The following is a 23,906-nucleotide window of genomic DNA, read 5'->3' as shown; positions in this document are numbered from 1 at the left end:
AGAGCCAGTTGAGATCATCCAGGGAGAGTGTTACTAAAGAAAAGAATGCCTAGGACTAAACACTGAAACCTGCACACATTTACAGGTGGAACAGAGACGACAGCAAAGACTGAAGGAATAGAGACAGAAGAGGAAAACCAGGAATGTGATGTCTCAGAGGCCAAAAGAAGGATGTTTCAAAGAGAAAGTAATCACATGCACTGAACTTTGCTAAAGAACCAACTAAGATGAGAACAGAAAAGAATTTTTTTTAAAGTTGAGAGACAGCACAATATTCTTGTATTCTTTACCTAACTGAGAGGGGGAAACAGATGATAGAAGACAGGGAGGTTATAGTTGCAACTATTTGAGGAGGAGGATGATCCAGAATATAAGTGGAAAGAATGCCTTAGGAACAGCGTACTTCATTTTAATAGAAAGGCAGGCAGAAAGAGTGGACAGAGATACGGGGATGCTGGTGGACCAGTGCTAGGAGGAAATGAGAGTTCCCATCTGATGGCTTCTTTTTCCTCAATAAAGTACATAGTATGGGGTGGATTGAAGTCAAGGGAGTAATTTGTTCTATGATTTCTTGATTGTAGCTATAGAGAGATTTCCAGTAGATGAGTTAATTGTTACAGAAATTCTAGAGGAATCAACTAAATCTATACATTTCAGTACAGCCTAAAAGATAAATATCCTACCACAAACCAATTTTCATATAGCTATGTATGATGTCTCATTCCATGTTCTAAGCACTGCTGAGAACACAATTAAATATCCTTTATCACAAAATGACATACAGTTGACAAATCTAAGGACATAAACAGGAAAATTTGGTACCTGAGATTTTTCTAGGAGATCAACCAAAATAGGAGGTAATTCTTCTGCATCCAAATATTCAAGTAATTCCCCTTCTTCATAAGGCAGTCGAATGGTCTCAGAATCTTAATTTTAAAACACAGAAAACAATCAGGCTCACCAAAAAGCCTACGTGCATAATTTAAATGACTTTTCATAAAAAAAGAGAACAAAGCCAAAGGCTCTCCTAAAGTTTGGTCTTTATTTACATCTTATAAGTGAATCACCTTACATACTGCTAAAAGACTTGATAAACTTTATAAAATTTTAGACCAGAAAGGAGAAAATGCCTAACATATAATGGAAAAACATCTGGCATAACAATCATAATACAAATGAAAGCCAGCAGTACAATAATCAGAATATGATAAAATTCCAAAGCTGGTAACTGAAAGTTCCTTGAAGACTGCTTAATCTAATCTGGAAATCAGTCATGATATGGTACCTCATCTGAAAAACGGTTACTAAAAGAACAAAATTCTCTTCATGTTACATTTTAGAATGATTTATTAACACAGGAAAAAGTTCTTAACTAGGTGAGTTCCTTGTAAAACCCATTTCAGCAGGATATCAAATTTTTAGGCCTCTCTTTAGTGACATCTAAGAGTATTTATATTTTAAAACTGTTTTCAAATTCACATTAATAGAAATAAACTGTTAACATACGAAAATTATTCAAAAGGGAGTGAGTCTGTTTAATTTTGAAGGTTTCAGACACAGAGCATATCCAAAATGCAGAAGAGAAACTTAACTTTAAACACCTTATGCTATCTTAAAAAATAAAACGCAACTGAGGGGAAATTTTGACAATTATTTAAAAATTACCTCTTATACAATTTAACTTCAAAGACCTATCTCAATTAGAATACTTTTCAAATGCATCTTCAGGAAGGCTAATCATATTGAAGATAATTTTTAATATTCTAACAAAACATCACAAAGAAGAGAATTTGGGCTCTAAGTGTTCTTTCATCAAGTCACTACTGATCTGAAGGACAGATCATTTAGCAAGTTAAGAAACTACTTCTAAAAGACAGCACATCTGGCCTGGCAGAGGGATTTTTGTGGTCACTGCTCTCTGAAGGTTCTTACCTGATCCATTTTTTCCCCTGAGCATCAGAGAATATCCCTCATTTCCTGGGTATAGGTTGACCACTAAACACGACAATGTCTCCTGCATAACAAGCTTCTCCAACAAGTTCACATTTCTTCTTAATTTCTGCTTTAAAAAGAGGTGGAGCTCATGAAAATAATCCTTAACAGAAAATGCTAAAATTTAACAAAATTAGACCTCCTGAACTAAATTTTGGTGTTCCTTCTACATTATGATCCTGAGTATATGGGGAAGATTCACAAACACTACAGATACCAAGGATGGAACATCTATGTCAACTTAATTTTGATCTATTACTACGTTTTATGCAAATTCGTATCACAAAGAAAAACCAGTGATCTACAAAACAAAAATACTTTAACATAAAATATGTACCTTTGAGTACAGAGGTAGAAAATCCTAAACTAAAAATATTAAAACAAGTAAAAGGTAAAAAATGTAAATATATAAAACAAAGATGCTATATAATTAGTTTCTATTAAGTATAAGTCTGTATAAATAAATCTATATAAATAAAGAATTTGGGGCATTCTCTTTGGTCATACTGTCATAGATGCACATTTCTTAAATATTTTAAGGCCTAAATTAGATCCAAACAAGTTCAACAGCTCTAATTAGCTGAAATGTTAAAATGCTAAAAATATCTATCTGGTAAGAGGAAGTAAGAAATTTAAGCAATTTTGTGCAAATTAAATAGCTCCTTAGAAACTACTGGTAAAAAAACCATCAGGAAATATAATACACATATACATCAAAATTCATTATTTTGAAATGCATATGATGTAAAAATGAAACCCACTTATAACACTTTCTTTCACTAAATCTTATTTACAAAAGATATGAGTCAATAGGATATTATTTTTGCAGGATCTCAAAAAAATGTTTTTGGTATCTTAAATATGTACATATATAGTCATACACAGAGAGAAATGAAAAAACTACATTTTGAAAATTGAAAAAAAAATGGCAAAACAACTTTTAGCCACTTTATTTTTTTAAAAAAATAGGGGCCAGCGGGTGGCGCAGTGGTTAAGTTCCCACGTTTCGCTTCTCGGCAGCCCGGGGTTGGCTGGTTCCGACATGGCACCACTTGGCAAAAGGCAACCTGTGGTAGGTGTCCCATGTATAAAGTAGAGGAAGATGGGCATGGATGTTAGCTCAGGGCCAGCCTTCCTCAGCAAAAGGAGGACTGGCAGCAGTTAGCTCAGGGCTAATCTTCCTCAAAAAAAAAAGCTAGTAAAGAGAAACTAAAATTTCAAAGTCTTTTCAAGTGTAGAGAAAACCTCATAATTTGATATAAGACAGAACAGTTAGATAAATTCTGACAGTACAAGTACCTCCTCAAGGAAACTAGTTGGTTACCATTTAGTTCTGGAGTGAAAAGGCCAGATAGTATTTTAGGCTTGTGGGCCATATGGTCTGTGTTGGAACTACTGAACTCTGCTGTTGTACCTTGAAATTAGCCACAGACAAGACATGAACCAATGAGTGTGGCTAGATTCCAATAAAAGTTTATTTACAAAAACGCAGTGGGTCAGATTTGGCTAGTAGACAATGGTTGCCAACCCCGATTTAGAATCTTTATTTATGTATTTCTCCTATTTAGTTCTGTCTCTGAGGTGATGGATACGTTATGTTGATTGTGGTGACAGTTTCATGGCCATATACATGTCAAAACTTACTATACTTTCAAATAAGTACAATTTATCGTATGTCAATTTTACCTCCATAAAACTTATGGAAAACATACCATAAGATTTATTTGTAGTTTAACAATCATTTTTTCCCCTAATGTTAAGGTTTTAAAGGCTAGATACTACTGAAATGCCACTAATTTTTTGCCTAAAAAGTAAAACGGTGTTCATTTTTAAATTACAGACAGACAAGAGAAACTCATAGAGCCCTTTAGGTCCTTATAACCAAAGAGTCCAAAAGATATCAATGAATCAATTTCTATTACATTTCTACTGCCCATACTTTTATGCTAAATAAACACAAATTAAGTTAACCTGGCCATGAACTAATTTTTGTGACCAAATTCACTTTTATTATCAACCTGAATTTCCTACATGTCCTGTAATAGCTTTAACTTTCCAGTGCAAATCACCAGAAGAGAGGCTACTTTTCCTCTCCTGTCTTTAGTCTACAAATCATTTTGCAGAAGAGAGAAGCAAAAAATATATATGGTGGCTTTGCTTCTTCTAATTTCCCAATGAGATAATCTGTTCCTCAGTAAACACTGCTCCCTTCTCCTAACTAAGCAGGTGCTCTTTGCCTGAAGCCAGATTAGCCAGGGCTCTCGGGAAGTTGCAGAAGTGTCTACAGTCTGGCTGGAAAAGATGTTATGTTAGTTCACTCACAAAATTATAAATCATTATCTCCTTCAACTGTCCCTCTTCCTCTACTCTTCAGAAGTCATAACAACATAAAAAATGTATACTTACCTTAACCTCAGGCTCTTTTTCACATTCTTCAATATATAAGTCATAAAGTTTTTGAAATACAGATTTTCTAAAATTTAATAAAACAAAGACAATATACAAAATAATATGAATGTTATAATTGTAAAATAAACATTACTTTTAAGTTTTCATTAATTTTTTCCCGATTTCCCCAAAATTAGGAGTGGATATGACAGCTAACATCAACTTAGAAATTTCTAATATTTGGAAAGTACCTGTAATATAACATTTCTAGCACAATGCCTAGTAAGAATGCAATAAATGGTGGCTAGCATCATATTTCAATAAATCTGTCATCAATTAAGTATTCATACCTTCCACCAGATAGGTATTTCCTTTTAGGAGGTCTCTGTCGGGCACTTTCAATGACATACTAAAAAAGAAAAGTTCATGAAAACAGCTTGCCTTTTGCTTAGTATATGAACAACTGTATTAAGTATATTTAAAATATGTGTAAGGCTTAAAAAGGCTATTCAGTCACTGAAGTCTATGATTCATATTAAATTACATCTCATAGGAAAAACTACCTAACTTCTAAATGTCTATTACAAGCAAATGAAATTTAAACTGCACTAAAATTTAGCACAATATTTCACTGCTATAAGCAAAACCATACAGTTCACAACTGTGGTTTCATAGGTCAGAAACATTCTCAATGTATGCTTTATGGCTGTTCAGAATATGCATAGCACATCCAATTGGAAGGACTGTATATATTTTTGAGCTATTTATATTTATTTAATATAGCATATAGAAAATCTGCCAAAACAGGAAAACACAATTTTAGAAATTCTATGTCCTTGTTCAAATATTTATTGCACAACATTATTATCTGAGGATTCCAAGTAACAGATGATGTAACCATCACCTGGTGTTTTTACGAATTTACAGCAAAATTATTTGTCCTAAAATATTATTAACGTACTCCCTTGACAATGACTACAAAAACATCTAAAACTGAGTTTTGTCACTTAAAAACAACATTTCAATATTTAGCTTAGTGATGTCTCACCTCTGCACGATCCAAAGCTAGTTCCAAAGCTTGTTGCTATAAAAAAGTAAATAGTGTATTTGATAATATTAGTTATTTTCACAAGATAATTTAACATACATATAGGATCTTTAATTAAGTTTAAATGTGTTTTATTTTCTAAAACAAATCTAACATATTTTCCTTTATCTCTCTGCTCCGCCCACTCCATTCTATGCTCAAAATACAGTATACACAACTAGAAGGACCCACAACTAAAAATATACAACTATGTACCGGGGGGCTTTGGGGAGAAAAAGGAAAAATAAAAATCTTTAATAATAAAAAAAAAAGATACACTAGAAAGAAAAAATATGGCAGTCCTGGGCACCCGATTATGACAACAAATTAGGTAAGAAATACCAAAATGGTTTTCTCTGGCCAGTGCTTGTGAGGTTGATACAGGGCCAAGGGCTGGATATGGTAACTACTACCATTTTATAAACTTTAATTTCCTTAATATTCTAAGAGCACCATGAGGAAAATATAATGGCCATCAAGTTTGTAATTAAAGTAAAGCAAAGATTAAACTCTCCTAATCTGGTAGGAGTCCTAAAAATTGGTGGTACTGTTACGTTGATACCTAACATCAACTTAGAATCTGTAATACGTTTCTAGGTCAGTGCCTAGCAGAAATGCAATAAATGATGGCTATCATTACCAGGTTTCAATGACTTTAAGATATCATCAATTATAAGCATGCATCAATATTTTAGGTAATACCAAGAAAGAAAAAAGTGCTGCCTCTTATAACTGTAAGATGCCACTGACTGTAGACTCATCAATTCAGTAATACTAAAATGTAAAAGAAAATGCAACTTACAATTGATGAAATATGGTATTATTACTACATGTACAATTTAAGATCTACCAGTAGATCCCTATCCTTCATCCATTCCTTAGAAACTTTAAGGCAAGGGGGAGAAATAAGAAAGTAAGTTCTTTCTTCCTCATTTGTAAAGCTTTCTGTTGTAATGATGCCTAAGAACAAAAAAAAATTAAGTTTTAAACAAAATTAAGCAAATATACCACCGATGATTTCTCTTTCTGGTTTTGTGGTTTGAGTACCACACACCTTCTATAGTATTTTTCATTCACAACGACAGTCACTTTTAATTCCATTGAGAGGCACAGAACCTTTATTTTTTATTTACAAAGACCTAAATTTTTCTTTTATTTTGTAGACTCCAGTAATTCAACCTACCAAGCTGCATGGGGTAAAAATTCGCAGCACCCACCAAAATCCCAACAGGGTAAGGGGAAGAATAAATGTTGCCAGCCTGTGGTAATCACGGAAAGGTTTAAGTGACCCTGTCACTGTAGTCCTAAGGATGGAGAACTCATATGTTTACAAAAACAGCCAGCCTTTTTAGACTGCAATAAAAAATCCACACTATCAAACATCTAAAATGTAATAAGTGAAAAAAGTCTGAAATATGCCATCATTTCAAAAGGTTCAGTTAAAATAAATTCACACCAATTTATTAAAAATCTTACAAGGAGCAGATTCCCAATGAAAATGATTCCCAGGATTCAAGATGGCGCTCTTGGGTAGAAATCATTTTCCAACACAAAAATACAACTCTGGACATATACTCTTGACAAACAGATAAGGTTCTTTTAATTATTTTGGCCATAAAATCCTAAAGTAAGTTTATATAAAAAATTATAATAAAAACAATCAAATATATAATACAGGACAGTTTTAAATAGTCTTCTCAAGTAAATATTTCATCCTCTGAAATCAAAACTTCAAAAGGTCTAAGGTGAGGTCAGAACCCCACTGCACAGCTCCACTTTTCTCTAACAGGGCAGGGGCAGACAGGCAAGATCCCAAGAGTCTTGAGAAGGAAGATAAATGTTTTCTGAGGTTTATTCAACACGGTGAGTGTTCATTTATTCTCTCACTGTCAAATGATGCTGCTTCTTTAAAACATTAGAAAGTGATTTCTTCCCTCTCTCTTTTCAGTTTTTAATGGCAAAAGTTAAATACCCAGCCCTTAGTATGTTTAGTGACTGTAGGTCAGTGAACAGAAATGTGCCATCAGAAGGCCAACACTTCTGCTGCTTAAAGTATGTTATGTGCAGTAAGCAGGTTACATTTGCTTTTAAATTAAAAAATATATATACAAATCAAGAGGATCTTTAAGACATGAGAAACCTGTGCCCCTCAAACTATTTGTATCTATACCCATCCTCCTTGACAACGATTTGGACTACGGTAAAGTAAATAGAAGTAAATGTTTTTTAATACTTCACAAAGATAAGGACAGACAGATTACCTGTGTAACCTGGATACGATAATTATTAACACTAAATTGAGAGATGAGTCCCCTATTTTGTAGATTAGATTCTGCCATGTGATTGCTAAGTAATTTCCCGGTCAGTGTAACTTTGGTAGCTTTCAAGAGTATTTCTGTATCTCTAATAAAGATATTTTTAAGGAGATGAAGGAAGAGTACATTCTAAAACACAAATATGAACATACTGAGCTGTAGCTTACCATTGTGGTATAAAAAAACGGGTCCAAAAAAAAGAGAAAACTTATGTGCGCTGATGAAGGGAGGTGAAAACCATGTCTTTAATATCAATCTTACAGTACTGTGAAAGCAAAAACAACAAAAACCTCATATTAACATAAAGCTATTAAGAGAAATGAGACTTATTAACAAGGAAAATTATTTACACCCACATATTTCTAACATGTTAAGATTCAGCAACAATAAAATTCACATACCACAATCTATGTACTCATTGTTGAGAGGTACAGTTTTAACTAGGTAGGACAAAATACCGTTTGCAAGTTAAAAATCATTATTCACTTTCTTCAAAAATATTTCACATCCAGGAGAGAAAAGAATAAATGTTTTTGAATTTCTTCTCTCCATCATCACTGCTCCTGCTCTCACCCTTCCTCTGGATCATTGTAACAACCTGCCTACTGTCCTTGGCCACTGTGCAGTCCACTTTACAAATCATACATTTCACCAGACCAGCTGATAAAAGCCTTTTAACGATGTTACCTCACATACCCCAGGCTACATCTTCCAGATGCAGCTCCAGTCGCTCCAGCCCTTCCCCTCCTCAAGCAAACTTGATACCCTTCCCAAGAACCTCATCCCTCTAACACAGGTTCTCATCCTGTCTGCAACACAGAGTAACCAGGGGAGGTTTAAAAAGTGGGATACCTGTGCCCCACCCTCCAGTGATTCTGATTAACTAGTCTGGAGTAGAGCCCAGCGATCAGCATTTTTGGAGCTTCCCAGGTGATTCAAAGGCGCTGCCAGTGTTGGAAGTCTGCGGCTGCCATCCTCTCTGCCTCCCACAGTGGGAGTGCTCTGAGACCGATGCTAAACAAAGCTTATTTTTAATCTTACTCTTTACCTAATTCACTGTAACCCGTGTGTCTAGACACAGTTGAGCTAAAGGCACATCTTCAAGCGACAGAAAACAGTATGTTTAAAGTAAAATGGTTTTGGCTTGTTTTTGGTGAACCCAAAACTTAGGTTTTGCCGTAAAGGTTTAAAAAAAAGGAAGAAAACAGGGGCGAAAAAAAACCACCAAAAAATGACAGGCACCACAGAACTTCCAGGAATAATCATTTAAAAAATGAGTAAAATATTAATCTTACCCTCGAAGAGCTCATAGGAGATTTAAGATGAATTTAAGTTAAAGAGAAAATTTTCTGACCACTGAATCAAAGATGAAGATACACTAAGTACATGTAAAATGTGATGACTTTAAAATCAGATCTCTCGTCAACAAATTGGGGTGGATGGGGGAGAGGAAGGCTTAGTGACTTTAAATTATTTAAACACTACAGACCAAAACCAACAACTACGTACCACTTACAAACCAACCATTCTGACTGTATACAGATTTTACTAGAGTCCTGTGAGAAAACCACTGTAATCATCGTCGTCTCCATTTTACAGAATGAGGCACTCAGAACGAGCAACCTTCCTAAGACCACACAACTAGACCAGAATTGACCTGTTTTTAATCTTAGATTCTTTGTAGTAAACCTTAGAATCTTCAGACCACTCAATCCAGCATCCATTTTTAGATTTTCAAAAGCAAAGCATGTAAAATAAAAGACTCGATTCTGCTCGGACTGATATATTTTTTTCTGAATTTTGACCTAACTTTACATCACGGTGGTCAACATTCGTACAGAGTACTCAATCCAACTTCGAAAATCTCGGGGGCCACTTCCCATGTTGAGTCCTACCAGCAACTTGAAAGTACTGGACTCGAGAGAAAGCAGCCCCCTCCGGCGCGGAGGTTGCGGGAAATGGCTTCCAGGGGCAGCTCTTCACCAAGTTCGTTTCTGAACACCCAGTAAACACGGCAAGCACCAGTACTGATCCAACTCAAACGTAGCAATCGAGTCTAGTGATTTCCCTGATCGACCTGAATCTCTTCCAGCTGCTCGAAGCTGCTTTGGTAACAACTTACGTTTTACCTGCCAAACGCCGCAACGCCACAGCTGAGCCAACAGCCTTTATTCAAAACGGACAAGAAACCCGCCCCCCAAAGCGTTACGACCAATTCTTCCGCGTTTCTGGATATACCTGTTAACTGGAACCCAAAAGTCAAAACTAAAATGAAAAGCGTGGCTTGGCAGCACGGCGAGAGGGAACGGAGGCGACCGCAGTGAGGGCCACTCGCTCGGCCCGCCGCGTCTCCCAGGACAGCGTCCTCCTGCCGCGGGGCTCCGGGAAGCGCCGAAAAGCCACTCGGGAAGCCGCTCGCTCACCTCTGACCCCGTGCGGATCTCGCGGGCCTGCCACGCCCCCCCGCCACCGCCCACCTGTGCGTGCCGCCGCAGCCTCAGACCGAACGCGACGTGCCGGGCTCGGCCCCGCGCTGCCGGCTGCGCGCCCGCCGGCCGCTCGCTCCGCACGCCCCCTCCCCGGCGAGGCGCCGCAGGCCGGCCCAACGTCTGTTCCGGTGCCCGCCTCCCGGCTGGCGCGCTGGGCGGGGCGGGCGGGCGGAAGAGGCGGAGCTGAGGAGCTCGGGCCGCGCCCGGGAGGCTCATGCAGGTGGTTCCGCCGGGGATGAGTCCCCGCGAGGCCCAGGTGCGGCAGAGAGCAGTGCCACGAGCCCTTCGCTGGCCTGGCGTCCAGGTCCGTAAAATGTTAAGTAGGCCGTGGCTGTTATTTGGGGGTTTGGGTGCCCTGGCGAATTTCTAGAGTGAAGGAAACTTCCAACTGGTTTACCTTGTTGCCCAGCCCATGGGGACAGAAAGAGAATGACCGCCTTCTTACCTTGACTAGTCCAAGCCGTGCAGCCTTTAATAGTATAACAGGTGCCAATGAATATAATGCTAAAAAAAAAACAAAACCTCGCTGACAAGTTTAAAAATTCAGAAAATAAATGACCAGCACACATCGCAATATATAATTGTAATTCTACACCTTTAAACGACTTCGGTTGTTGGGTTATACAATTCTTTTTATTATTCCTGAGGTATAATTCACAGGACATTGTGAAGTGTACAATTCAGTAGCATTTAGTACATTCACTATGTTGTGCAACCACCAATTCTATATAGTTCAGAAACATTTTCATCACCCCCATTAAGCAGTTACTCTCCATTCTTCCCTCTCCCAGACCCTAGCAGACACCAATTGCTTTCAGACTTTATGGATTCACCTAATCTGGATATTTCACATAAATGGAAAGTGACCTCTTTGTGTCTATCTTCTTTAATTTAGCATCATGTTTCAGGTTCATCCACCTTGTAGCAGGTAGCAGTACTTATTCCTTTTTAGGGCTAATATTCCGTTCCGCTGTATGTATATACCACAATTTTATCCACTGATGAACGTTTGGGTTGTTTACACCTTTGGGCTATTTATTGTGAATAGTGCTGCTATGAAGATTTGTGTGGAAGTATTTATGTGAGTCCCTGTTTTCAATTCTGTTAGGTGAATACTATTCAAGAAAACCAGAGCCAGACAGGAGTTCACGGAGTAAGAACAGATTTTATTCAGGAACTATTGCTATAGGGGAAAAGAGATCTCAGTATAGAACTGGGCTCAATTCCAAATACAGCATGAACAAGTAGGAATGTATAGCCAAGGAGCAGGGTTGAGGTCAGTGGATGGAAATTTCTTAAAAGGAAATATCAAGGGTTGAAGGCGGGAATTCTGGCTAAACTGACTTGAGAGGATTCTGACTGAAGACAGATCAGGGTGATCAGATACCATGGGTGGGGGCTGAAGAATTCGATCAGATATTGAGGGTGATCAGGTATCCAGGTGAGGCTTCTCTCTAAACTGACTTAGCAGGATTCTTGCCACAATTGGTTGATATAAGTCCCACAGGTGGATGCTAAGGTAGAGGCCTAAAGGGTTTAGAGGAGCCTGACTAAAGTTTAGTCAAGGAGAGAGTCATTGTCAATACCTAGGAGTGGAATTGCTGGGTCATATGGTAATTCTGTGCTTGGATATTTGAGGAATTGATAAACTGCTTTCCACAGTGGCTGAGACATTTTACATTCTAATAGCAATGTGTGGTGTTTGCAATTTCTCCACATCCTCAATAACACTTGTTTTTTTTGTTATTGCCATCCTGGTAGGTATGAAATGGTATCTCATTGTGGTTTTGATTTTCGTTTCCCTAGTGGCTAGTGATGTTGCACATCTTTTCGTGTCCTTGTCAGCCATGTGTATAGCTTCTTTGGAGAAATGTCTATTCAAGTCCTTTGCCCATTTTTTAATTGGGTTGTTTGTTGTTTAAGTTATGAATTCTTTAAATATTCTGGATACTAGACCCTTATCAGATATATGATTTGCAAATATTTTCTCACATTCTGTAGGTTGTCTTTTCACTTTCTTGCTAATGTCCTTTGATGCATCAACTTTTAAATTTTTGATGAAGTCTAATTTATCTATTGTTTCCTCATGTGGCTTGTGCTTTTGATGTCATACTTAAGAATCCATTGCCAAATGCAAGTTCGTAAGGATGGTCAAAAACCAAACTCTGCACACTAAGTAAAAAAATGCAGAAAGATGAGTTTATTGCAGGGCTTTTGACCTGCAAGCTGGGAAACTCAGGAGCAATGCTTTTCGTTGCTCACAGACTAAAGGGTTTTTATGGGGTAAATGTGGAGGTTATTTGACTTTTTTCAGCTGATTGGTTGCCTAGTTGTCTTCTTCCTTGTTTGTGTCAAGGTAGCTGAGTCAGGGGAACAAGGAAGTCCAAAGATGGCATGAACAGACCTGACATTTGGGGATTGGCTGGCATCCTGTGCTAATTTCTGAGAAGAGCTGTCAGTTCCTGCAATTTATGTTAGGTAAGGCTGTTTCATTTTTCTTTAATGTGCCTGCATTGTCCACTTCTATTTTGGCTCCAACATAAATGACTCTGCTTTAGTTTGGGTTTTACCGTGTTCACCCCTATGTTTCCTTCTAAGAATTTTGTGGTTTTAGCTCTTATATTTTCCATTGATCCATTTCAGTTAATTTTTGTATATGCCGTGTGGTAGGGGTTCCGTTTCATTCTTTTGCATGTTGTCCCAGAACCATTTGTTCAAATTATTCTTACCCCTAATGAATGATCTTCACCTCCCTGTCAAAAATCAGTTTGCCGTAGATATATAGATTTGTTTCTGGACTATTAATTCTATTCCATTGGTCTATATGTCTATCCTACGCCAGTACCACATTGTTTTGATTACTGTAGCTTTGTAGGAACTTTTGAAATTGGAAGGTGTGAATCCTCCAGTTTTGTTCTTTTCCAATATTGCTTTGGCTATTCAGGCCCCCTTGTAATTTTATATGAATTTGAGGAATAGCTTTTCTATTTTTGAAAAAAAGGCCACTGGGATTTTGATAGGGATTGCATTGAATCAGTAAATCACTTTGACAAGTATTGGTATCTTAAAAAATTAAGTTCTCCAATCCATCAACATGGTATCTTTCCATGTATATAGGTCTTCTTCAATTTCTTTCAGCAATGTTTTGTAGTTTTCAGTGTACAAGTCTTTCATCTCCTTAGTTAAATTCATTCCTGGGTATTTCATCTTTTTGAATGCTGTCTTAGTCTGCTTGGGCTGCAATAAGAAAATACCACAGACTGGGTAACTTAAACAACAGAAATGTCTGTCTTACAGTTCTGGAGGCTGGGAAGTCCAAGATCAAGGTGCTGGCTGATTCAGTTTCTGGTGAGAGTTGTCTTCCTGGCCGGTAGACAGCTGCCTTTTCACTGTGTCCTCACGTAGTACGGGAGTGAGAGGGCAGGAGGGAGAGAGAGACTAAGCTCAGATGTCTCTTCTTATGAGGATATTAATCCTATTGGATTAGGGCCCCACCTTTATGACCTATTTAATTACCTCCTTATAGGCCCTGTCTCCAAAAACAATCACATTGGGTGTTAGGGCTTCAACATACAAATTTTGAGGGGACACAATTCAGTCCAAAGCAAATGCTATTACAAATGGAATTTTAACTTAATTTCTTTTCAGATTATTCTTTGTTGGTATATAAAAAACCATCTCTTTTTTTAGTGTTGAACTCATACTCTGCAAATTTGACCAATTTGTTTATTAGCTCTAATAGTTGTGTGTGCGTGTGTTCTTTAGGGTTTCTATATATAGGATCATATTATCTGTTAATTGAGATAGTTTTACTTCTTCCTTACAATTTGGATGCTTTTTATTTCTTTTTCTTGCCTAATTGCTCTGGCTAGAGTCATCTCTTTGTTTTAAGGAATTGGCTCATGCAGTTGTGGAGGCTGGCAAGTTTGAAATCCACATGGCAGGCTGAAAACTCAGGCAGGAGTTGATGCTGTAGTCTTGAGACAGAATTTCTTTTTCTCTGAGAAACTTATTTTTGCTCTTAAGGCCTTCACCTGATTGAAAAAGGCCTACTCATGTTATTAAGAGTAATCTCCTTAAATTTAACCGGTCACAGGTGAAAAACACATCTACAAAATACCTTCACAACAATACCTAGATTAGTGTTTGATTAGATAAATGGGCACTGTAGCCTAGCCACTATAGCACTAAAGCCAACCATCATACCCAGTGTGATAGATGGTATCATTAGTTCACAATTTTTAAAATAAAATTTCCCACTCTTCTCATGGCTTCAGTTTGGGTGGAGTATACTTTCCCACTCTAGTGACTTTGCATTTTGCCATATGACTTGCTTTGGGCAATGGAATGTGAGCAGGTGTAACATAGTCCACTAGCTGGGAAACTAGATGGGGTCTTGGAGAGAAGGGGGAGACATGTATATGCTGAATCCTTTGGCTTTGTGTGCCTGTGTGTGTGTTTGTGTGTGTGTGTTTCTGTAGGCAATGATATAGTATCCAGTTTGCAGGGGCTCCTACTGGCAAAACAAGGGATAATTGAATACCAAGGACAAGCAAAAAGATTTTTGACTGCAATGGATATGTTAAAAATACGTGAATTCTTAATAAAGCTTAAAAAACTCACTGGTCACATTGAAGATTGCTAGGACACCAACTTGTTATTCTGAAATTGGTAAATAAAGGTTAAAAAAATCAAAATTGTCCTGCTTTTCCTACACAAACTGAAATTTGCAGTAACCAAATTATCAATGAGGGAAAACTTTTTATAGGGAAAGTTCAGTGAAGAAATAAAGAAGGATGATAGAATATCACCATTTTGCAACCCATAAGAAAATAATGCTTCTAGGAAATAATCTGTCTAGTTCCACATGTAAGGAGCTTGAAAGTCACTTCATCCTAACAACAAGTAAAAAGCTGAAAAATCAACAACTCTTCTTAGATCCATAAGAGAAGGGGGATCACAGGGCAAACTGCTGCCCCTAAAATAGAGAGACTGACAAGTGAACATAGAATCACAACTTAATGGAGCAGCAGTCTCCGTGGGAACCAGTGCTGGGGCTAGGAAACCTGAACTGTAACTGATGCATTGCTGGAGATTCAGTGTGGACAACTCTGTGAGTTAAAAATTCCAGGGGGACCCAGTCATAAGGTAGTCCCCACACTTTTGTAGGTTTTACCTTTAGGAGGTCTATCAGATTCTCATAGTAAATACTGGAGAAAAATCCCCTTGTGCTTCAGGCAGGAGGAGGGGAAAAGGAACCATTTTAAAATACACCAGAACACTCTTGTTCTTTCTAACAAGGCCTGCCATCAGTGGAAACTAGTTAAGCAGAGCCTAATCTGCTGGAGTTCTATCAAAGCCCACCTGCCCTGGGGGAAAAGAAATATAGTTGGCTGTCCGTATCCACAGGTTTTTCGTTCCATCCCAGGTTGGTTGAATCTATAGGTGCAAAACTCATGAATGTGGAGGCCTGAGTGTGTTCGTTGTACTGTGCCTTTTTACTATAAGGGACTTGAGCATCTACTGATTTTGGAATCTGCACGGGTTCCTGGAACCAATACCCTGCATGCAGATACAAAGTGACAGCTGTACCCACCTCTGGCCCATTCTAGCCATCCTGTCCCACCAATGGGTGGGGGAGTCTGAGAAGCACTTGTTAAGTTCACAGTTCAGAGACACAGGCTCACTAAAAGACTGAGACCTAATCATAGGACAATGGAACACTCACCTCCAAACCCTACCACCACATAACTGAAGGCCCATTTACAGCAGTTCTTTTTACCCAGTACATCATGTCTGACTATCAAGAAGAAATGACAAGGCATACTAAAAGGCTACAAATACAGTTTGAAGAGACAGAGCAAGCATCAGAACTAGACATGGCAAGGATGTTGGAATTATCAGACTGGCAGTTTAAAACTATGATTACTATGGATCTAATGGATGAAGTAGATAGCATGCAAGAACAGATGGGCAATGTAAACAGAAAGATGAAAATCCTAAGAAAGAACCAAAAGGAAATGATGGAGTTAAAAAACACCATAACAGAAATGAAGAATGCCTTTGATGGACCTCTTAGTAGACTGGACACAGCTGAGGAAATAATCACTAATGGTTGGGAAATAACTATTAGGTAGAAAATTGAAAGAGAACTTTATAAGGAATGGATAAGGAGGACAACACCTGATCATTCTTAACAATACTGGGCCAGCCCCAGTGGCCTAGTGGTTAAGTTCAGCATGCCTGGCTTCAGCATCCTGGGTTCAGTTCCCTGGCATGCATCTACACCATTCATCTATCAGTGGCCATGCTATGGCAGCAGCTCACATACAAAAAGAGGAAGGTAGGCAACATATGTTAGCTCTGGGTGAATCTTCCTCAGCAAAAAACCAAAACAGAACAACTTAACAATACTAAAAGTGAGATGATCAGTATTTTTGCCTCCTGATGTGATGTACTTTGTATTTTTACTATTTACGAAATATTTTCTTTTTTTTTTTAGGGAGATTAGCCCTGAGCTAACATCTGCTGCAAATCCTCCTCTTTTTTGCTGAGGAAGACTGGCCCTGAGCTAACATCTGTGCCCATCTTCCTCTACTTTATATGTGGGATGCCTGTCACAGCATGGCTTGCCAAGCGGTGTGTAGGTCTGCACCTGGGATCCGAACTGACAAACCCTGGGCCGCCAAAGTGGAACATGTGAACTTAACCACTGTGCTGGCCTCATGAAATATTTTCACAAAAACAGAAATTGAATCTGAATCTAATAAAGCCTCAAGGTATAACTACCAGTTTACTTGAAAAAAGAGGCACAGCATAACATAAGTGATGCCATGATAATACAATCCACCCCATATATAATGTGGTAAATGCTGGAGGAAGATTGAATGTGAACTGGCTGCATGATAGTAAGGAATTACTGTTAACTGTTAAGGGCTGAATTGTGTCCCCCTAAAAATTCATATGTTGATTCTCTAGACCCCAGTACCTCAGAATGTGACTGTATTTGGAGATAGGACCTTTAAAAAGGTGATGAAGTTAAATGAGGCTGTTAAGGTGGGTGCTTTTCCAGTATGACTGGTATCCTTGCAAGAAGAGACTAAGACACATGGAGAGACCCCAGGCACGTGAGCACATAGAGAAAAGACCATGTGAGGACACGGCGAGAAGGTGGCCATTTGTAAGCCAAGGATTGAAACCTCAGAGGAAACCAACCCTGCTCTCACCTTGATCTTGGATTTCCAGCTTCCAGAACTCTGAGAAAATAAATTTCTGTTGTTTAAACCACCCATTCTGTGGCATTTCTTATGGGAAACTTAGCAAACTAACACAATAACATTAGGTGGAATAGTGATCTTTTGGTTATGAGAATAAGACAATTGGACCTTATGTGTTAGGTGTACAAAATATAGCATTTACAGGTGAAATTATGAATTTGGGGATCTGCCTTAAAATAGTTAAGATAAAAAAATTAAGGGGCCGGCTCCATGGCGGAGTGGTTAAGTTTGCGCGTTCCGCTGCAGTGGCCCAGGGTTCGGATCCTGGGTGCGGACATGGCACCGGTCGTCAGGCCACGTTGAGGTGGCGTCCTACATCCCACAACTAGAAGAACCTGCAACTAAGATATACAACTATGTACAGGAGGGGTTGGGGAGATAAAGCAGAAAAAAAGAAACAAAACAAAACAAAACAAAAAATTAGGATATGGTAGATGAAATAAGAATGGTAAATTATTGGTTATTATTGAAACTGAGTAGGAGGTATTAGTGATTCATTATATCTCCATTTTTTGATATGTTTGAAGATGTCCAAAATAAAATTAAATTAAACATACACACATGTGCATGCACACATATACACACAACATGCCAGTATATGCCAAATGTAAATATAGTTTATCTCAGGATTGGGACTCAAACTCATCCACTCTCATGGATTTAGCTACTGCACATATGCTGAGGACTCTTGAGTCTAGTTCTACACATTTCTGGTAACTCAGCCTTTTCACTTGATGTACCAAAGGCCTTCAAATATAAAGTGTCCAAAATCAATTTATCATCTTTTTCCTCAGATTTTCTATATTCTCCCTGCTGGTGGTTGTCAACTTCCCACAGACTAGAGCCTGGCTTAGAGGTCTCTTCTCTTAGGCCCCACATCCCACTGGTCCTCAAGTCCTTGGAGTTTCATTTCTAGATCCTTCACAGGTCTGGCCTCTCCTCTCCTATGGGGTCACTTCCACAGCTCTCGCTCCAGGTTGCTGTATTCTTACCTGGGCAGCTACAGGTACCTGCTACCTTTAGTCCCTGTTTCCTCTCTCACCTGGTATCTCTCACTTCTACTTTTCCTCAGATTGTTGCTGAAGTAGGCTTTCTTTTCTCATAACTTTTTAAGAAAGTGGACAGATAATACATGAACATGAAACAGTGCAAAAGTATATAGCAATAAAAAAGTAAGTCTATCACTGTAGCACTATTCATAAATAGCACGTTATGTTATAATAGCACAAATCTACAAGGAAACAAATTTCCATCAAAAGGTAACTTGAATAAACCATGATAAGGCTGCATAATACAGTAATCTGTGGCCATAAAAAGGAGTGAGGAATATCTCGGTCTGTAGTATATATTGTTATGTGAAAAAAGCCTTACACCTGTACTGAGCCCTGGTTCCCTGTAGTGGGAAAGTAGAGCACAACCTGGCATAATAGTGTTCATGACTACCAGATTATCGTTGTTTCTAGGCATTTCAGTGGACAAAGGTAGGAAATAAATATAGGTATAAATAAAAATAATATATGAATATATATGATAACATACATCATGAACTTATATGGACATTCCAATTCAAATTCAGTACTATAGGGTTTTTATTTAACCTCTTGATCTTATGTCTGTAAGGCCTTTCTCCCACACTGAAAATGCTGGTTCCCAGCTGCACCAAAATAATGACTCATTGCTTTATCCCACATAACATTTGCAACCGTCTCAGAATAACACCACCAATGCTACCATCAATAATATGTTCACTGAAATGTTTAAAGATGTTTTGGAGATTTTTTTGTCCTTAGAGTATGTACTACTGGAAATGCATATATAAATTATGTGTTTTTTAAGTCATTAGAATAGTTTTTTTCTGATTGGTTATGTCAACAACTTGATTATAGAGATATTTCTTTTTAGCAATTGATTTTTTTATTATTTATTTTTATAAGTATGTAAAATAATTGTATAGTTACAAATCAAGTCTACAAAACAAAGTTAAACTTAGAAATTCTACCTTCTATTTCAGTTCCCTCATCCTGTTCCTCCCTCCCTCGATTGGTAAGTATTATATCTTAGTTTTTTGGTTTATTCTGTTTTTTATATATAGTATACAATATAATATGTGTAGATATAGATAAATATTTGTACCTCTTGTTACCAATACTAATGGAAACTGGAAAGTAAAGAGATAAAACTGAGCATTTATCCTGTTTTTGTAATTCACTGTACCTCATCATGAGTGGAACTTTCTTTCTTTTTTTTTGTTGCTGAGGAAGATTCACCCCAAGCTAACATCTGCTGCCAATCCTCCTCTTTTTTTGCTTGAGGAAGATTTGCCCTGAGCTAACATCTGTGCCAGTCCCTCTCTATTTTTTTGTGTGTGGGATACCTCCACAGCATGGCTGGTGAATGGAGTAAGACCACACCTGGGATCCGAACCCATAAACCTGGGCCACCAAAACGGAGTACACAGAACTTTAACTGCTCGGGCATGGGGCTGGGCCTGAAAGTTTCTTTTTAAAGAAGAGTAAAGGCTAATAAATGCAGAAAGATGAATAGAATCAGGATTTCACCGTTATGAAACTCCAAATGAAATAATGAATCTAGGCATTGATTGGTTGCTAACATCATGTAAAGAAAAATAACCAGATATTACATTCCTTCTGACAGATGTACACAGAATTACGTAGGAAGGAGTCTTGCAAAAAAGCCAAAAGTCCAGTTATGCCTCTATATCTAACTAATTACTTACAAAGAATAAAGAAGACAAAGGAACATGTTAAATGACATAATAGAGATGCAGTCAGCAAGATCCAGAATATAGGAGATTCTACAGGACACGTAACAGTGTTTCCTCACAAATATATCATAAGGAAAAAACAGAAGGGAGGGAGAGCTTACATATTAAAAGAAATTGTTGAAAAAAAGCTATAAAAATTTGAGACAATATAGGAAATTTGAACATTGATTACATATCCAATAATATTAAGGAATTATTGCTATTTTTTAGATGTGAAAATGGTACCATGGCTTGTTTTTTTAAAAGAATCTTTATTCTTTAAAGATATATCCTCAAAGGATACATACTGAAATGTTCATAGATGAAATTATATGTTTCAGATTTGCTTTGAAATAATACATAGGGACAGTAGTGGGGGAAATGGGTATGGGTTTAGGTGAATCAACATTAACCATGAATTGATCATTGTTGAAGCTGGTGGATGGAAAGCCAATATTCTCTTTTTTTTCTGCTTTTGTACATGTTTGAAATTTTTTATAATAAAATTTATTATGGTCCCACCTCAGATAACTGACTTCTCTCCCTAGGGTCAACTACTGTTAACAAGATGTTTATTTAACTTTCCATTAATTTTCTATGCATATACAAGCCTTTGTGTATGTGTAGGCATGCTTGTGGATATATGCTCTTTTGCTTTCACATGAATGGAAAAAGAGCATACCTGTCTATGCTGTTGCCCCTTCTTGACAATACATTTTGGAACTCTTTCCATATTTACATGTACAGATCTACCCCATCCTTCTAACATATGCACTCATTCTGTTGGATGACTGTACCATAATTTCTTTAAGCCAGGCTTCTATTGTGGACATTTACATAGTTCTTCATGTTTTGCTATTACAAACAATAGTGTAATGAATAGCTTTATATATAAATTCTTGTTCCCATGTAAGAATTTATCATCTGTAGAATAAATTGTTAGTAGAAATAGTAGAATTGCTGCATCAAAGGATAGATGCATTTTAAATTTCATTAGATCAGAGTATTGCAGAATATTACTTTAAGAATTTGCATCCACAAACGCTTCCAAGAGTGTCTGTTTCTCGCCTCTATCACCAAAACTGTGTATTATTAAACTCTTTGATCTTGCCAGTCCATGTGAAAGCATGATCTTGTTAGATTTCATATTTCTTTAATTATGAGTGAAGGTGAACATCTTTTCGTACGTTTATAACTTCCTTCCCTCCTCCCCCCACGTTGCCTTGCATGTTTCTGCTCAAGCGTCATAGCTAGAAAGAATCGCTAACCCTTCCTCCCTACTATTCTATGCCTGATTCAGTGCTGCAGCTCTAGGCTCCTTGGCTTCCTATGCCTCCTTCTATCAGCACTTACACTGGAATGTAACTATCTTTCTCCCCTGCTAGATCTGGAACACTTTAATTTTAAAACTATATTTCTTAACTCTGTTTCCTGCATCTAACAGAGTATTTGGCACGTGGAAGCTGCCTAATAAAACATGAATTAATAAAAGGTTGATAGTGTACCTCATACCACAAACCTCCAAATCATCACAATTGGAGCAATACTCATTTATCTTTTACTTTAGTTAACTCATTTAACTCTCATAAGAACCATACAAGGGAAGTATCATTTTTATCTCTATTCTACAGATAGAAATCTGAGGCTGCTGCATGGCAGAGCAGGGTTTTGAATCCAGAGTGTTTGGCTCTGGAGATAATGATCTTAATTACTAAAGTTATGCTGCTACTCATAGAAAAATGTTTATTGAGCATAATTCTCAATGCTTGATCTGTATCCTTTCATTTCATCCTCACAACTCTGTGAGTTGTTAAACAATATCTAATGGTGACAGACTCTCTTCTTGGCCCAATGTTCGTCAGGCTCCTCTTACCCCTCTTCTCGACTAGCTCTCGGCCTTGCACACCCCCCACCCCCACCAACTCCTTCTCCCCTTGCTGTCCTTGTATGGCACAGTTTTAGCAAGAATGTTGCTCAATCAGTTTAGAGAGAATCCCCCACCCTTGATGTCTGAGGACCCTGGCCTGCCTTCAGCAAGAATCCTCTTAAGTCAGTTTAACAAGAATCTCCCTATCTTTGATGTTTTATCTTAGTAATTTTCTACCCACTGACAAGCCACTCTCACCACACCCAGCCTGCTCCTTGGCTATAAATCCCTACTTTTCCTTGTCGTATTTGGTGTTGAGCCCCATCAGTCTCCACTATTGTGAGAGTCTTGACACCCAAGCCTATTGCTATAGTCCCAAATATAGTCTTACAGTTTTAAGGTGTCAGAATAATTTTTTTTTTAACGACAGTTACTGAGCATGTGCCATGCATTGTTCTAAGGGCTTTACGTTTAACATTCACAACAATCCTATGGGGGAAGTTCTCTGATTAATCCCAATTTGCAAATGAAGAAGATGAGATTTTAAAGAGTTTAAGTAAATTGCCCCAGATCACACAGCTGAGAGACTCAGAAGGCTTTGAGTTTCTGCATCACACTTTCTACAAAATGTTCTTTCTCTTCTTACAGTCACTAGCAGTGGTGGCACTGCAGACCTGCCCAAATCTGGATATGTTTGGCATTTGTCATGTAAGTTACTCATCAAGGGTCTCACAGTCCTTCCCTGATTGCATTCAGGCCTGTTTGTCCAGCGGTACTCCCTCCCCGGGCCCCCCCCCCCCCCCCCCCCCCCCCAACCCCTGCCATATTAGTGTGTCCTCGATTTTAGAATTGAAGGCTTAACTGCCTGGCTCTGCTCTGAGTGGAAATTATTTTCTTGAGTGTCGCCTTCTCTCTCCTTCCCAAATGCTTGGCTCTCTGTGCCCTGCTGTTTCTGTCACAGCTTCTTTTCTGGCTCAGGCTGCTCCTCACAGGATTGGGGGAGAGGGGATGGTGAGTGCAGGGAGAGGATGGTTGCAGCAGTATTCAAGGAGGACCTGCCTGTTTAAGGACCTGGCTTAAGGATAGCTGGCTTGTCGGGTGTGCTGGTTGATGAGGATTTTTAGGCTGCTTAATTTTAAAATGGCTTATGATGAGGATTTTTAGGCTGGTTAGTTTTAAAACTACAGATGAGATTCAGGCTCCAAGGAGTGGAATTTGTTTGCCCCTTTGTTGGGAAACATTTACATTTCTAAGGGAAACCTCTATCTGTGAAGATGCCTCCCTCTCTGTGCCAGGAAGAAGGGGGGATGGTCTTATCTCTAGAAGCTCTTAATGGGGAAGGCAAGAACTTAAGTTGGTTGCTGTCTGGCAATCTCATGTAACTGGTTTAGGGTGGTGGCGTCTAACCTTTCTAACCTTTGCTTAATCCGATTTGATTCTTGTCTAAAAGTCATGGGATCACCCAATGACCAGACCCCACCTGCACTGATACCATTTTAACTTTTTTTTCATGTTCTTTCCTTTGTCTTGTAAAGAGATGAATCATATACCTATGCCTTAAATTTAGCCCTAACCCTCAACTCGGGGCAGCAGCAGGAGCTCTGACTGTCCGTGGGTCCTGTCCCCACACACCAGCTCTGCCTGCCCGTGGGTCCTGTCCCCATGCCAGCGGGGGCAGCAGAAGCAGCGGCAGCAGAAGCTCTCACTGCCCATGGGTCCTGTCCCCA

The 23,906-nt window shown here is 38.3% G+C and overlaps 1 protein-coding gene and 1 long non-coding RNA gene across 16 annotated transcripts in view; one reads left to right on the top strand and one right to left on the bottom strand.

Moving 5' to 3' along the window:
* The window catches only part of SUPT20H (SPT20 homolog, SAGA complex component), a 39,438-nt gene extending 29,055 nt beyond the window's left edge, over positions 1 to 10,383 (bottom strand). For 6 of the 14 annotated variants that reach the window (XM_046663952.1, XM_046663958.1, XM_046663963.1 and 3 more), the window contains exons 1-7: positions 10,021 to 10,252; positions 7,950 to 8,047; positions 5,429 to 5,464; positions 4,731 to 4,789; positions 4,399 to 4,465; positions 1,933 to 2,062; positions 823 to 926 (exon numbers count right to left, since the gene is read on the bottom strand). In XM_046663952.1, the coding sequence (XP_046519908.1) occupies positions 823 to 926; positions 1,933 to 2,062; positions 4,399 to 4,465; positions 4,731 to 4,789; positions 5,429 to 5,464; positions 7,950 to 7,952 (399 nt within the window). In that variant the 5' untranslated portion in view covers positions 7,953 to 8,047; positions 10,021 to 10,252. The other 8 variants (XM_046663955.1, XM_046663959.1, XM_046663964.1 and 5 more) reach the window with 5 other exon arrangements.
* A 1-nt stretch (position 10,384) lies between these two features.
* LOC124240839 (uncharacterized) lies at positions 10,385 to 22,889 on the top strand. Of its 2 annotated transcripts, XR_006889023.1 has the most exons (4): positions 10,385 to 10,575; positions 12,628 to 12,749; positions 19,560 to 19,591; positions 22,828 to 22,889. It is a non-coding gene; the product is annotated as an uncharacterized LOC124240839 (long non-coding RNA). The 2 variants fall into 2 exon arrangements; XR_006889024.1 differs by lacking the exons at positions 19,560 to 19,591; positions 22,828 to 22,889 and adding an exon at positions 16,774 to 16,828 and having other exon boundaries at positions 10,387 to 10,575.
* Positions 22,890 to 23,906: the final 1,017 nt, after the last annotated feature.

The sequence above is a fragment of the Equus quagga genome, chromosome 6, assembly GCF_021613505.1.
Source record: "Equus quagga isolate Etosha38 chromosome 6, UCLA_HA_Equagga_1.0, whole genome shotgun sequence".
Taxonomy (NCBI): domain Eukaryota; kingdom Metazoa; phylum Chordata; class Mammalia; order Perissodactyla; family Equidae; genus Equus; species Equus quagga.
The sequence above is the reverse complement of the archived record's forward strand: the minus strand, read 5'-3'. Positions and strand labels throughout refer to the sequence as shown.